General features: G+C 44.9%; 1 protein-coding gene across 1 annotated transcript in view; it reads left to right on the forward strand.

The window, feature by feature from the left end:
- Nucleotides 1–8,914: 8,914 nt before the first annotated feature.
- ZDBF2 (zinc finger, DBF-type containing 2) overlaps nucleotides 8,915–16,205 on the forward strand; it is a 38,687-nt gene continuing 31,396 nt past the window's right edge. The window contains exons 1-4 of the mRNA XM_015416003.1: nucleotides 8,915–8,972; nucleotides 13,469–13,589; nucleotides 15,744–15,795; nucleotides 15,932–15,983. Coding sequence (XP_015271489.1) covers nucleotides 13,572–13,589; nucleotides 15,744–15,795; nucleotides 15,932–15,983 — 122 coding nt within the window. The 5' untranslated portion in view covers nucleotides 8,915–8,972; nucleotides 13,469–13,571. The remainder of the gene's footprint in view (nucleotides 8,973–13,468; nucleotides 13,590–15,743; nucleotides 15,796–15,931; nucleotides 15,984–16,205) is intronic.

A 16,205-nucleotide genomic window follows, 5' to 3' on the forward strand; every position in this document is an offset into this window, starting at 1 on the left:
GTAGGCGTAGGGAGAAAAACTTATTTTTAGGTGATAAATAAGCACCCTGGTAAAAACCAGAGGCATCAAATTTACAAGTTTCTGAGAACCAGAGACTGTGAGGTGAATGGGGCAACTTTGAGGGAAACTGTGTTTGGATAACCAGGTCCAGTGAACCTCCTAACCTGAAGTAAATGTTCTGGGGAAAGAGAGAAAAATCTCGCCTCAGTGTTTATTTATTGTAGATTGGCCCAGTACTGAAGCCCTTCTGGGAAAAGCTGCCACTGCTGGGTTGCAGTTGAGATTCATTTTTCCATTTAAGCAGACACTTTCCATTTTTCCATTTAAGCGGACACATAAGACTTGGTTGAAAACCTGTTTTTCTTCTGCTGAATAAAACGTATTCTTGTGCCTTTGCCCAAGTCCTGTCTGTCCAGTCACCACCTCAGCTCCCCAAGACCATCCAATTTGGAAGCAAAGGTAGAAAAAAAACTGTCCATGTGGAAGCAAGCTTAGTTGGGAGTCTTCTGTTACACCACGAGTTGTTTGTGTCCACATGAGCACATTTGGATTCAGGTTTCATTGTGATTCGCCATGTGGCGCTTGTTGAGCTATTTATAAATTTTTTACTAAATAAAAAGAAATTAAAATATGTACAGCTTGCTTATTTTCCCTGCTCCTTTGCACACATTTCTGTCTACCAGCTGGAGCAGGGCTGTAGATCTGTATCTGAGCCGCTGGTTTCCTGAGGGAGAGTAGCCTAGAAATACAGAACCAGGGGGGACACGCAGATAAATATCAGGGCTGAGGTGGAACATGTGACACAAGTTGCACGTGTGGCCGTACGGATCCCAAAGACTTCTGAAGTCCACAACCATTCTCCATGGGATTCATGAATCATCACAGACGCACTTGTTCTCCTTTGGCTCTGGGGTTGCCCCCTCCAGAGAGATTTCTGGATTTTCATTCACCGCTACCAATTCCATCCCACCGCCGTGCCTTTATGCTGGCCCGCTTAAATGCATTTCCAACAATGGTAACGCTGGGCAGATTTGGAGGCTTACCTTACTCAGATCGCCTCTGTCTGTGCAACTCTGGCGAAATTGAAACTTTAGACCATCTGATGTTTCGCTGTCCCCATTGGACTCAAGTTAGAGGGATATATATCATTCCTATTCTTACAAAGATGAATCTTCCCTTGCGACCTTGGGTGCTTTCAGTATTGCTATCTGATTCAAATGCCGATGGACTGATAACAGCTAACGTGGCGCGGTTCCTGGCTAAGGTTGCTGCTCTCAAGAAACACTGAAAGCTTTATCATCTCTGCAAACACCTACACTGATTTTTAATCTTCGGAGGATTTTAGTTAGTTGGCTCCGCCCCAAGTGTAGTTAGGTCTTTTTTATTCTCTGGGCTAGGCCTGGGTTTTATATGTTTACTGATTGTGACTATGTACTTGTCATATTTTATGTCAATTTTATGTACCTATTTTACTCCTTTTGCATTTTCTTTTGGTCAAGACTTCGGTCATATAGACCCATAATAAATTGAATTGAATCATCAAACAGGTGCTCAGCAAACGGACGTATCTGTGAACTAAAATGCAGGTCGGGTAGCCGTGTTGGTCTGAAGCAGTAGAACAAAGTTTGAGTCCAGTGGCACCTTGAGGACCAGCAAAGTTTTATTCAAAGTGTAAGCCCCACCCTCTTTTTTTCCTGCAAGTAACCCCTGAGGAGATTTTGTTCCATTTGTCTGAAGAAGTGTGCTTTGCACACGAGAGCTTACACTTTGAATAAAGCTTTGTTGGTCTTAGGTGCCCCTGGACTCGGACTTTGTTCTATTGTACCTGTGAACTGTCAGTTGTACAGCAAAAGTCGGAATGGGAAACAGTGGAGTTTATAATGAAAAATTCCAAGACTGCCAGTGTAATCCTAAACAGATTAAATTCTTGTAATGCCACTGAAAGCAATGGGCTTAGAAACGTGTAATTTTGCCTAGATCTCACTGTGGGAGGCTGCTGGCCTTGAGAAAGGTTCCTTGCCTGGAGCACTCAGGTGAAGCTACTGATTAGATTTTTTTTTGAGAAATTCATATGGGTATATAATATTTCCTGAGGTATCACAGATCTGAATGGAAGCAATTGTGTTCACTCTTGATTTAGTTACAGAATGAGCCGTCTGATTTTAGGACTTGCCGAGCCAGCAATCTTTTGTAGCTCGATGCAGGCAAGGAGACATATAAGGCACGACTCTTAACACGACCTTTTATTCTTCTGTCCTGCTTTACAGCTCTTGCTCTACTTTCTCTCTTCACCTTTCTTTTTGCCTTCTACTCTGCCCCCACTTCAGTCTATATAGGTGTCTAGTCTGCCCAGTGACGGACTACGGTCTCCCTAATGGGACCAACTTCTAAACAATGACAATGATTTTTTTTTTTTAATGGCTATTAACACACAATACAATCGAATGCTTTGGATAGGGGTTGTACTGACTACTGAAGCGATGTCGTTTCAAAAACCGTAATGATTCACTGATCCCAGCTCTCCTGTGCTTGCTGTGGGCAATGCTTAAGATCAAGATATAATATTCTCCTCTATGATTTGTATACTTGCAGCTTTCCTCCTTTCCTTGACAAGTACTTTGGTGCAATAGTTTGCATTGCTTATGGACCACAGAAAAACAGATTCCGATCACCTTCTAAGACAGGGTTGTCAAACATAAGACCTGGGGGCTGGAAGCGGCCCATCCAGGTCTCTTATGCGGCCCGTGAGCAACTAGTGCAAGGGAGGGAACTGGAGACTTCTCAGGGGGACTGGGTGGAGCCACTCTGATTGTGGCTTCAGCGTGGAGGAACAACCTCGTCTGTAGCAGTCAACCAGTGTGGGGACGTCCATCCAGTGCTGCACCACTGGCTCTCCAGTCCGCCCATATGGGTTTTTCTTTGCATCCCCCTCCCAGCCCATGGGGCCTTGCAGTGAGGATACAACAACTCGGACCTTACCATTTTATCCTTTATACAATTCACCTCTCCAATACCTGACATTACATTTTATGGCACACATGGCCCAGCCCAACAAAATGACATTTATGTCAGATCCAGCCCTTATGAGTTTGACACCTCTGTTCTAAGATGTGGATCTCACCTAACAGCCTTGGGCACGTCAGTGTTTCTCAGCCGAGTTGACCTTGCGGTGTTGTGTTGCAGCTGAAACATGGCTCTGAGATCCTTGGAGAAAGAGCGGGATATGCATGTAACAAACAGACCTTCCCTATCATACATCATATTTCAAACAGCTCAAATATTATTTCATCAAAATCTTGTCTTTTAATTAACCTTTTCTCTCTCCCATTCCGTCATTATTCCCACAGGTCACATAACGAACTACCACAAAACAGGAAAGACTCACGCACACCAGCTGCAGTAGTCAGGGAAACATGCTAGCTGTCAATTTCTTCAGTTCTTTAGGTCAAGACTGAAGATGAGAATGCTCAGCTGGGTCGCACACAAGATGAGGACGTTTTGCAGCAGGGATGAGGTCAGTTACCCAAGACCAAAAACATTCATAAATTACCCCTTCCGTGAAGATAGTTCCAGGTGGAGGAGGAGGAGGAGGAGGAGATTGGATTTATACCCCGCCCTTCACTTGGAGTCTCAGAGCGGCTTACAAACTCCTTTCCCTTCCCCTCCCCACAACAGACACCCTGTGAGGTGGGTGGGGCTGAGAGAACTCTGACACAAACTGCTTGCTGCTGAATTCTGTCTTGTTTATTGAACCATCAAGTAATCTTTTTTTTTAAGAAGCCGGTTCCGGCTTCAACACTTTCCTCACCTGTCTTCAACTACTCAGCTTTTTATTTGCTTTTTTTTTTAGGTATTAAAGGCAGGAGACGATGGTCAAAGGCTTTATTCATAACATTGCTCAGCTCAGGGCTGCTCTGCAAAGAGCGGCACTCAAACTTATAGGATTCCAGTAGTGAACTATATACAATGTAAATATATACAGAAGGTCTGATTGGACCTAAGAAGAGTTCTGCGATTGGTTACCTTAGGTGGCTTCAGGACCAATGGATGGTCTTTGTTAGACAGCCAATCATAATGATGGCACTAGGATACTAGAGGGCAATTCAAACAGCATAGAATAAACCCAGAACATAACACTTTTAAACTCTTTTCAACCCTCATACTTAGTATTTTATCACTAATTTTTAGGTTTATTGCCTTCTACAAGTTCCATCATTAAGGACATGAGCTGAGTTGAGTGAACTCTCGTGTTTATTTTTGGAGTTGGAACACAGTGATTCCTCCTACAGATGTCTCCTTGAACGGTGCGATGTCTCAGCTTGGACTAACTGCTTCTAAATTGCATTAAATTCTCTACTCGCAGCAGCTCTGCCTACGTCTGACAGTTTGGTTGTCTCAGATTGTAAAAGTCTGGATAGCCCTTGTAGTGTTTTCTTCTTCTTCTCTTAATTATGAAAACATTAAAATGGGTTAGAGAGGAAGAAGAATTGGATTGGATTTATACCCCGCCCTTCACTTGGAGTCTCAGAGCGGCTTACAAACTCCTTTCCCTTCCCCTCCCCACAACAGACACCCTGTGAGGTGGGTGGGGCTGAGAGAGCTCTGACACAAACTGCTCTTTCAGGAACAGCTGTGCCAGAGCTTGTGACTGACCCAAGGTCACATCAGCAGGTGCAAGTGGAAGAGTGGGGAATCAAACCCGGTTGTCCCAGATTAGAGTCCGCACACTTAACCACTACACCAAACTGGCCCCCTTCCACCCTGCTTCTAAACAATTAAAAACTGACAACTTTTATCCATCACAATCCCTATTACAAATCGATTTGCAGTGTTGGAAGATTTGGCTGACTTATTCAAAGTCTGCCCTCCTCAGGCTGCACCCCCCAAATCTCCAGGTATTTCACAACCTGCAGATGGCCACCCTACTCCAGTTTTATTTTCCTACATGCGAATATGATCATTATTTCTCTAGCACCAGTGCACTTTCACCAGTTACCCTTCCCTTCCCACATTTCAATTTAAGATTATATCTTACCTTCCAACATTCTCCCGTTGTCGCCTCCCATTTCTCTGTAATCTCTGTGTAGTTCTTCATATTCTTCCTTGTTAAATCTTACATTTCTTCTCATTAATCCTTACCTACAGAATTCTATTAGCCAATATTTGTTCAAAAAGTGTATTGAGACACATTTATATTGCTACCTCATATTTAATTGTTTCTAGACTTCTTTCCATTGTTTTTAGCTTTACGTCTGGTACTTTCTTGTCTAAACTAGACTGTTGTTGTTGTTCAGTCACACAGTCGAGTCCGACTCTTCGCGGCCCCATGGACAAGATCTCGCCAGGCCCTCCTGCTTTCCGCCGTCCTCTGAAGTTTGCTCAATTTCATGTTCGTTGCATCTATGACACTGTCTAACCATCTCATCCTTTGCCATCCCCGTCTTCTTTGACCTTCAGTCTTTTCCAGCATTAGGGTCTTCTCCAGTGAGTGCTCCCTTCTGATTTGGTGGCCAAAGTATTTCAGCTTCGGCTTCAGAATCTGGCCTTCCAGGGAACAGTCAGGGTTGATTTCTTTTAGGATTGACTGATTTGATCTTCTTTCAGTCCAAGGGACTAGACTGTAAAACTATTTAATTTTTTGTATATACCTTTTATTCTTTGTATACCTTTTTAAAGCTTTTTTTGTGTGTTTTATTTTCACCCAACCTAGGGCACCCAAGGTACTGTACAACCAAAAACACTAAAACCAGCTTTAAAATACACACGCATGCAAAACAAAACAACAAACAACAAACAAAACACATAAACAGAAAAGAGATTGGCAACCCTAGTTTTTAACCAGTGGGTTGTTTTTATCTTGTTAATGGACAGCTGTTTTTATGTCTCTGCTACTTGCTGTTTCTTTGTGAGCCACCTTTTGGGATATGTATCTTTTAAATGCATAAAAAGATAGGATAAAAATCTATTACAGGCTGTTGCTCCCATTTTATAAATGGAAAACTAAGAAACAGTTACTTTCTTCCCATGACCAATTGCTCCTGATGAAATCCAGCTCTCCACTAACCCAATAATCATTCCAAATACATCAACCAAGCCTTCCATTTATGTAATTTGACATGAGTCATCAAAACAAGACTATGGATCCAGCAGCATGCTTACATTGATGAATTTATTGAGATGCATTGAAAGCATCCTGGGGACTTCTGGCTGATGGTGACGTGGCTCAGACGCATCTCCCGGACCTCCTGGGGATGAGGTCTGCCTCCGGCCAAAGGAGGGGGTGCGCTGGCCCGTAACCCCCCCCCAGGGACCCGGGGAAGGGACCCTGGCCAGGGAGCTTTGAAGGGGTAGCCTCTTCGATGGCGGAATGCCAGAGAATTGAGGCGCCCCTTCGCTCCGAAGGTTCTTTGAGCTGAGAGACCGAATGGTACCAACAACGCTAGCCGGAACAAGCGTAGGAGATCGAGCAGAGAAAATGCTGCAGAAAAAGGGGCCGAGGGACCAACTATGAGCGTGAGTCATCCTGAAAGCGATTTTAAAAAGAAAAGACGTTCCCCACCCTACTTTGCCAAACGGGAGAAAATGAGCAGGGGGAAGGATCCCTCGTGCGCATGAACGTTTGAGCGAAGGGGGGGGGAGCGGATGAAAACACGTAAAAATTGTCGGGAAATCCACGGAGACTCCTGTTTAGTCAAGAGGGGCCTTCCTCACCCCCAAAGTTCCACACAGTAAAACAAAAAGGAAACAAAATTCCATGAAATTCACCAAAAGTTCTTCCTTCTTTTTACTTAATGGGTGCGTTCAGACGGGGGCTTTACATCGGTATAGGTGCCGGTTGCAATTGTTGTACTCACCGGCGTTCAGACGGGGAACATCTGCCTCCTGTCCCTAACCGGTGTAAAGCCCTTTACACCGTTGCACTCTGCCACTAGGTCCCAAGTGGTGGTACCCTGAGTGCAACGCTGTACCTCGCTGTCTGATCACTCTCCACCGGTGCCTAGCCATTTCCGTCGGAAGCCTGAGGCTTCCGTTTCCCCCCCGCCATTTTTTTTTAAACTGACCGATATGCGCTTGGGTGAAGCTTTACCCTGAGCGTTTGTTAAAATTTTTTTTTAAAGCCCTTACTTTAACTATCCGGAGGAGTCCGGGACTTAAGGGAGGCCAGGTTGGGCTTTAAACTTTAAAGGTAAGTCCTTACCTTTAAAGTTTAAATGTAATGGGGAGGTTGAGCATGCACAAAGATTGCCATTCTGTGAATGGCTGCCTATGCGCATGCTCAAACTGTGTTTTTTTAAAAAAAACAAAAACACCGACGCCCGCAGCGTGTGACCAGGCATACACCGATGGGAACCGCAAAATGGAGATAAGTGTGATCGCGTTTCTGCCAGCATAAACTGCACCGGTTCCAACCGGTGCACTTTATGCCGGCAGAAAGGCCCCGTCTGAACGCACCCAATGAGCCCCAAAAACCAATCTGAACAAGCATAACCTATTACACAGATCACTGGTTGAGGTGGCAGACGCCATATTAGATCACACACACACACACGGCCTACCCACCTATCCTATCCACTCACAGGTACTTTTTAGGTCTTGAGCAGTGGAAACTGGCCACTTACTAAAAATCAGTATATATGAGCACACATACAGGGGTCAAGCTTTCTGAGAGCACTTTAACTGTATTATTGCCATCTCATGATTGATGTATGGATTTGAATTGTAATCTTTTAGCATATTATGTTTTAATATTTTAAATTGTTACACTTTTGTGCTGTGAGCCACCCAGACCCCACTTGCCGGGGTGGGGCAGGATACAAGTAAAATATATAAATAAAATGCCTTAACAATCTCCATTTTGCCTAAAGTAAGGCCAAGTCACCATTTACTGGCGGTGCTTGATCTGTATTGTGTAGTGGTTAAAGTGTTGGACTAGGTTCTGGGAGACTCAGGTTCAGATCCCCACTCTGCCAGAGCTTGGGCCAGTCATGGACTCTTAATTTAACCTACCTCGCAAGGTTGTTGCAATGACTCTGGAGAACAGAAGAAGAGATTGGATTTATACCCCACCCTTCACTACCCAAAAGAGTCTCAGAGCAGCTTACAAACTCCTTTCCCTTCCCCTCCCCACAACAGACACCCTGTGAGGTAGGTGGGGCTGAGAGCGCTCTGACAGAAACTGCTCTTTTTCAAGAACAGCTGTGCCAGAACTATGGTTTGCTCAAGGTCATCCAGCAGCTGCATGTGGAGGAGTGGGGAGTCAAACCCAGTTCTCCCAGATTAGAGTCCACGCACTTAACCACTACACCAAACAATGTAAGCCGCTTTGAGTCCCAATTGGGGAAAAGGCAGGGTACAAATGAAGTAAAGCTAAAACACACCAAAAAAGCCATTGAATGATTAACATGCTGTGTGAAGCTTTATTATATTGTTCTTATTATCATATACATAGATCAAGATGGGTAGCCATGTTAGTCCGTCTGTTAGTCACTGCTCACGTCTGCAACAGAAAAGAGCAAGAGTCCAGTAGCACCTTAAAGACTAACAAAATATATGTCTGAGTATGAGCCTTCGTGAGTCCCTGTTCACTTCCTCAGATTACTTTATCATATACAGCCAATCCTAACACTTCAGGTTGGTTAAAACTCAGTATCTGGCCCTTTATTTTGGTTTAATTTTCAGCTTGCTTCAGCCATGGGGCTTTTAAAATAAGCAGGAGGGGGGAAATAAGCTAAAATCCACCAAGGAGCAGTTCCCCACTAAGCCCCGCAGTGGAGCACCCAGAGCCCCACTAACACAAAGCCCAGCCTAAGAACGAGCAGAAAGAAACGCCGGCGGCCCAGCCGACCGCTCTGTCCCAGGCAAAAAACCCTCTCCATGCTCCCACTGACCCGGAACAGGAAGTAGGGCCTGTGCCCTTTGACCCGCACATAGCACGGAAGGAGCATGGGGAGGGGGAAAGCAGCGTGATGGTGGTAAGCGAGAAGTCCGGAGGTGGGCGAAGGGAGGGAGGGGACGGGCGCCGATGCTCTCGCTGCCACGGGAGGCGAACCAAAGGGAAAGGCGCGGACGTTACGCGGAGAGGCAGCCGTTTTCCTCCTCCCATGCGCGCGGGGGGCGGAGCCTTTTGGCTGCTTCCGGAGCGTGAGCTCCCCTCCTCCCTCTGCTCCCCCCCCCCGACTTCTTCTCAAACTCAGAGTTTTTGGTTGCTAAATGGCTGGTTTTTTATTGGGGGGGGGGGCACATAACAACTTTGTGATGCTCCCAAGCCGAATGTCGCCTAGTAGCCGCGGCACCCAGGCAGGTGCCACTTTTTCTCCTTGTGCTCCAACGAGGCCCTCTCTCTCTTCACTTGTGCTTCCCCCCCACCGGTTGCCGGCATGAAGTTCTAAGGTTGCCAGCCTCCAGATGGGGCCTGGAGTCCTCCTGACAACAGCTCTCCGGATTTCAGAGATCAGTTTCTTTTGGAGGAAATGGCAAAGAAACTTAAGTCCTTCTCCAGGCACTGCCCCAAATCTCCAGGCCAGAATTGGCAACCTTTTACAATATTATTTTGTTTACAATTTAGATTTCTATAACACCTTTCTCTGAATTCACAGAGCTCAGGGCGGTTATCAACAAAACTATGCAATTTAAAACCCAGGCATTAAATAGTTAAAATAACATCAGACTGGTGCCAAATAAATATGCAATATACGTTGCTGTCTCACAGTAAGCGGGAAAAGGCATAGTGGAGGATGGGAAGGGAGTGCCAGATAAGATGGTACCCATTACTGATCTCAGCCAAAAGCCTGGCAGAACATCTCTGCCTTGCAGGCCTTGCAGAACTGCACAAGGTCCCTCAGGGCACGGATATTGCTTGGCAGAGAGTTTCACCAGGTAGGAGCCAGGGTTGAAAAAGCCCTGGCTCTGGTCAAGGACAGCCGGACATCTTTAGGGCTAGGGGTCACCAGCAATGTTCCCTCTAAGCTGTGGAGTCTTGTGGGCAAAAATTGTACTTTGTGAGCTACTGGCATTAAAGTTGTGAGGGAGCAATTTGGCTACTGCATAAATTAGTTTGCTCTGGAGTCGTCCTTCATGAGCGAAGACAAAAATCTGTGAGCTGGAAGCTAAAAAACTGTGAGCTAGCTCACACTGATTCAGCTTAGAGGGAACACTGATCACCAGTAAGTTGTTCTCAGCAGAGCATAAAGCTCTTTGGGTGACATACCAGAGGAGGCCGTTCCGTACATAACATTGGTCCCAGACCTAGCATGAACTCCTGCTGGGGGACCTTTTCTCCCACCGATGTTTGTTCTGGGTTCCCTGCGCCACGAATTTACATGGAAATGGCTTTAATAATGGCTATGCTATAGTAGAATACCATTTTTCTGCGGTATATTTATACTTGGATCATGTCTAATATGCTATGGTAGTACATTGCTTATTAAACAACTCGTTATGTTGATTGTATCGACTTACATGGTGTAATCCGCTCTGAGTCTCGTAGGAAAGGCGGACTATACATATAACAAGTAAGTAAATAGGATGGGGCTCTCTCAGGTGTGACTCATGTAGGACAATTTTTGTTTTTAAGTATCCTTGCAAATATAAAGCTGGCAGGGTGAGAGGTTTTAGCATAACCTTCTCCCTGGCACGATAGTTTTTTGCATGCAGGGAGAAGTGCTTATTCCTGTGAAAATCTACCTGCTGGGCAATATTCCCTCTAAGCTGTGGAGTCTTGTGAGCAAAAATTCTGCTTTGTGAGCTACTGGCATTAAAGTTGTTAGCCAGCGATTTGGCTACTGCATAAATTAGATTGCTCTGGAGCCCTCCTTCCTGAGCTGAGACAAAAATGTGTGAGCTGGAGGCTAAAAAAATGTGAGCTAACTCACACTAACTCAGCTTAGAGGGAACATTGCTGCTGGGTAGGACAGTCTACCAACTCAGTCAGAAGTAAGCCTTGGAAATACTATGGGGATTGTTTGTGGTGGTTGGTTATGTACAGATGCTGCACATGGGCTGTGTGTCCATGTGGAGAAGCTGATGTGCTCGTGGCTTTTATCACATCTGACGGCCAAACTATAGTCGGAGATGCATGCATGGCTTCCATCAATGAAATTACGGCTTGCATTAAGTACCCAGTTGGCACTTTAACATACTTCCTGCTGGTGCTGGTGCTTGCATGCAAGGACGTGTTCTGTCATGGGACTGCACAGCTTATGGCTTATCAAGCCAGATGCTGCCACTAGGTGTACAAAAGACCTGTGTTTTTTGTTGCTTTTTTAAAAATTGCAGTTACAGTGCCTTCTCAGGCTGCTCATGGGCTGCCTTTCTCTTGATAAGCAGCCAGTTGGGCAGGCCTGTTCTGTGCCATGACTCCCGTCCGACTGGAAACATCGCTTCCCCTGAAAAGCATGCAATTTTCCCCCGGAACACTTTGGCCATTTTGTATACATAAAGATATGTATATTCTCAGGTTGTATTAAAGTGGCTCAGAGTTGCTGTAGATTCCGGCAGGGCGGGGACTACTCAGGCCTGATTCGGTGATAACGTGAAAGTATCACTCACTGATTTGTTCTTTGGCAACTGGCATCTTTTACATTCTGAAGTTAACTGACAGCAGCTGAAACACCAATGACAACCGGTTGGTGTGTTTAAATGTGGCTGTGCCCCAGTCACATATAAAGGCGGGAGGGGAGACACCAGGCTTAATTTCCTTCATTGAAGCCCTTTCGTCCAGACACTTTTCTCCCTGGTTGGCTAATTTCCTGTGCTGGAGGGTCCCTTTCTTCCCCTTAGTGGGAAAAAGTATTCAAGCAATAGACTGCAGAGAGGCCAGCCGCAGGAAGGTGAGATGAGCTCCCCTCACTCTCCTTAACACCTCCCTCCCGAATCCACCTGTACTTTTATACATGATTGGGGCACACTAGGGATTAACTAGTTTGGTCTGTACTAGATATCACCAGAGGTGTGAGCCTGAGATCATTGTTGTTTTTCGAATGAAATTCACTGTCAGAGATTTGCTGAAAATGCTCCAGAGTCTTTGTGCACTAGCTGAGAGTTAGAACACTGCCACTGAAACCATGAACTCAGGTAAATCTCAGTCTTCTAACTTAAGTCTATTAAACTACTGTAGAAGTATCTGAAGAAGTGTGCATGCACACGGAGGCTTATACCTAGGATAAAACTTTATTGGTCTTAAAGGTGCCAAATTAAACTACTGTTATTTAAAAACACTGTTGGTACAGTAGGATATTTATCTTTTTCTAGCCTGCGATTACAGACTGAGCCTTAATCTAGTGCTCTGTGATGGGATAAATATATTTAGATGTGATGGGCAATGCTCCCTCTAAGCTGGGGAGTCTTGTGAGCAAAGATTCTGCTTTGTGAGCTACTGGCATTAAAGTTGTGGGCAAGTGATTTGGCTACTGCATAAATTAGTTTGCTCTGGAGCCATCCTTCCTGAGCGAAGACAAAAATGTGTGAGCTGGAGGCTAAAAAACTGTGAGCTAGCTCACACTAACTCAGCTTAGAGGGAACACTGGTGATGGGTCTTTGCCCACCATTGCTGTTTACTGTCCCCCGTTCTGTGTGTTAGTAGTTCAGAGTGCTTTTGCTTTATATTGGTCTCATACAGTTTCCGAGTACAGTAATCATGTGGTTTATTATAGTAGCCATCTTGGAAGCCATTGGTGGGAGATACATATACATATATATCTCTCTGTGTGGTAATTTGCCACATTTGCAATCCAGTCCTAAGAAAGCTGGATTCAGTGGGGCTTACTTGCAAGCAAAATGTGCCTTTGACTGATAGTCTTTAGGATTTAGGTAGGATTGCACTCTGCAGCAATGAATCCAGATGGTGTGATTTATATAGTGTCATCCATGTACATGGTGCTTTACTGCATAAGCAAAAAATACAGGTCTCTGCCCCAGTGAGCTCACAAGGATGAGGGCCCTTACAACTGTATGAACTCTGACTCACAAGGAACAATGGCACCAGATAGAGAAGGAAACTGACGGTGTTCATGGTGATTCCTACCTTTGACTATGCTTTAAATAACAAAAGCGCATGACCTTCCTATGGGGGATTTGTCAACAGAAAATAAATATGTGTGCTTGTCATTTTATATAGATGGGTTCCCTCCAGCCCTCCACTCGGAAACTAGAAGTCATAGTATTTATCTGCTGTCTGGAGATGTCTTGCTTTGAATATGTTTATTGCCATATGAGTTTGTCACTCATTCTACAAGAGAATTGTAACTGTTTAAATGGCAAGGCATTGAGAATTTCACTTTCATTGAAAGGGAATGCATTATAGAAGCCAAAAGGCCCAGAACCTGTAATGTATTTTAATTTTTTTTAAATTAAAGCTGCAGCTTTCAAATCCAGTTAGTTTTAAGATGTGGTTTTGCTTTTCAGCTTATAGGATTTGTTTCTTCAGAGTCAAGGACTGGTTGGCTTCAACAGCTTGAACTTTTATTTACAGACTGTCAGTAAAGATGAAAACAGATAAGAACCTTGCTCAGAAAATCACCTTTTCCATGAGATGATGGTCCTTGAAAACACTGAAGTTCACTTTCCTTGTGGACATGGACGTCAAGAAGAAGGTAAGTTTTTAAGCCTGTGTGTTAAATTCCTGTTTCATCATATACAGGCAGAGCTTCTTCAGTCTGCCCTTGTTTTACTATGAAGTGACCTAAAATGGAAAGCATCAGTAGTGACTGAGAAATTTTATGAGGAATGATAAACGTTTCTACCAGGAGTAATCACGGCTTCTTTTGGTATCTGTCTTTTAACACACTTTGGTAGGAAAGAATAATTGAGGATTTAATCTTGTCACCCTGTCTAATAGCAAGCAAGCTGGCTCCTGTGTGGATGAGAAAAACTTCACAGTGGGGCCATCCACAGATAAAGTAGGGCTTTCTACATGCTCAGGGAGCTTTCCACGTTTGCAGAAAAATATGAACTCGCAATATACCAAAAGAAGGAATAGTCCTGATGAGCACCCAGAATTTTCCAGAATGCTGAGAGCAGCTGAATGTCAGTTAAAGGGAGGAAATCCACCTACTCAGGTAGGTCCCTGGTTGGGGCTGAATTTCTAGGTTGAACACCCCCCTCCCCCCGTTTGTAGTGACTTCTTCATTGCAATATATGACTTGATTCCATGAATGGGACTGCATGAACTGAATGTAAGGTTGCCGTTTCCAAATTGAGACATTCCTGGAGATTTTGGCAAGGGGGTGCTGAGTAGAGCAGGGTTTGGGGAGGAGAAGGACCCCAGCAGGGTATAATGCCATGGAGTCCACCCTCCAAAGCAGCCATTTTTTTCCCCCAGGGGAACTGATTTCTGTCCTCTGGAGATCAGCTGCAACTCCATGAGATCTCCAGGTGCCCCTTGGAGGTTGGTAGTCCTAGCTGTACCTTCTTCTGCAAGAGTCAGCCTAATTTTTCTGCTTCTCAGACCAGAGTGTTAGGTTGAAAACGCACAAGACCTGTGTAGTCTGGACCTTCGTTTTCCCACATACTGTCAAGGGGAAAGCCCCATATTTCTGCAGGGTTCTGTTTCTGTCGGTATTGCAGTAGATTAGCTTTTACTCCAGTAACGGGTCATCATTAGTCCTATTATGTTAACATGAATGTAAAGGTTTTACTTCATTTGTCCTGATTTCTGACTCTTCTTGCTGGAAGCCGTTCGTGTCCAAAGGACACAAGCCCTCGAACCTGAACTGGTATACCCCAAGTTTTGATGTCCCCCTTCCCATGTCTCAGTTTGCAATCTCATAAATATCTTACCAGGACATGAGGCAGGGCCTGTTAGTCAGTTGTATGGCCTGTGTGTCTCCATCTTTGTTACATGCTAATGCTTAGTTGCCCTGAGTCTTGTGGGGGAATGGTGATCGGCCACTCCCAAAGGCACTTTCCTCCCCCCCCCCCCATGCTTGTTAGCAGCCCTTATCTTCGAAGGCCCGGTTGTGTCTTCCCATCCCTCGAAGCCAGGCGTGAGATGGCCTGGCTCATCCAAGTGTTTGGGATAGCTGAATTAATTATTCTTTGACTGGTAGCCAGCATTTAGGGTATAAGGCACCTAGTTTTAGTTATGCCTGTGGTCTCGGATTCTGGCCAGCTTTTCTCTGTGTGTGGGCACTCAATGCCCAGGAGATGGGAGCTTAGTCTGCATTTTCTGTAAGTTTTGATGCTTTGTTTAAATCTCCTTGTAAGCAAACCTGGAGCTGGCATATCGTTACCTTGGGATTTCTGCAAACCTTGGACCTCCTGGCTTGGACCACTCACAGCAGTTTAGAAGCTCTAATCCATAAGGAACTGGTGGCACCTGGAGTAAAGATTTTCCTGAAAATATTGATTTCATAGTGGGAGAGCAACATCTTTTTATCTTGCCTCAAACGATTGGTTTTCATTATTGGCCATAAATTGAAGTTTTAATCAAGATGGGTAGCCGTGTTAGTCTGTCTGTAGCAGTAGAAAAGAGCAATAGTCCAGTAGCACCTTAAAGACTAACAAAGTTTGTGGCAGGGGAGGAGCTGTCGTGAGCCACGGCTCACTTCTTCAGGTACCAGTGACTCACGAAAGCCCGTAACCCCGCCATGTATTTTGTTAGTCTTTAAGGGGCTCCTGGGCTCTTGTTCTTTTCTGAAGTTTTAATGTAATCTTACTCTTTGATGTGCTTAAGTGGCCCTTGCTTGGAAGAACTTTTGCATGTGCTCAGCTTTCATTTGCATCAGTTTGACTTCTTTTTTCTACAGATGTTTGATTGGAACAAACAAGCCGATGGAGCCTCGGCTGCCTCAGCAAAAGGTAAGCCTCCTTTCGACTGAAAATACCGGCGGAATGACAGCAACAGCTTGAAAAATAGCTTCACTGCACTGGTATGTAATACGGAAAAAGGTTGGGAAGATTGGCAAATTTCTCCTGTTTTACACCTTTCTTATAGGTGCAGAAAGAAAAGGGAATGAAGACTCCTTAAAGCAACAGAGCAGTGGCAGGTGAGTGAGAGGAATGTAAAGAATCAAAGAACCGTAGAATCACACAGCGTTGGAAGGAGCCCTGCAGGCCACCTGGTCCAGCCCCCTGCTCAGTGTATGATCAGCCTAGAGCAGTGATGGCGAACCTTTTAGAGACCGAGTGCCCAAACTGCGACCCAAAACCCACTTATTTATCGCAAAGTGCCAACACGGCAATTTAACCTGAATACTGAGGTTTTACTT

Source organism: Gekko japonicus, unplaced genomic scaffold (genome assembly GCF_001447785.1).
Source record: "Gekko japonicus isolate JY-2015 unplaced genomic scaffold, Gekko_japonicus_V1.1 scaffold123, whole genome shotgun sequence".
Lineage (NCBI taxonomy): Eukaryota > Metazoa > Chordata > Lepidosauria > Squamata > Gekkonidae > Gekko > Gekko japonicus.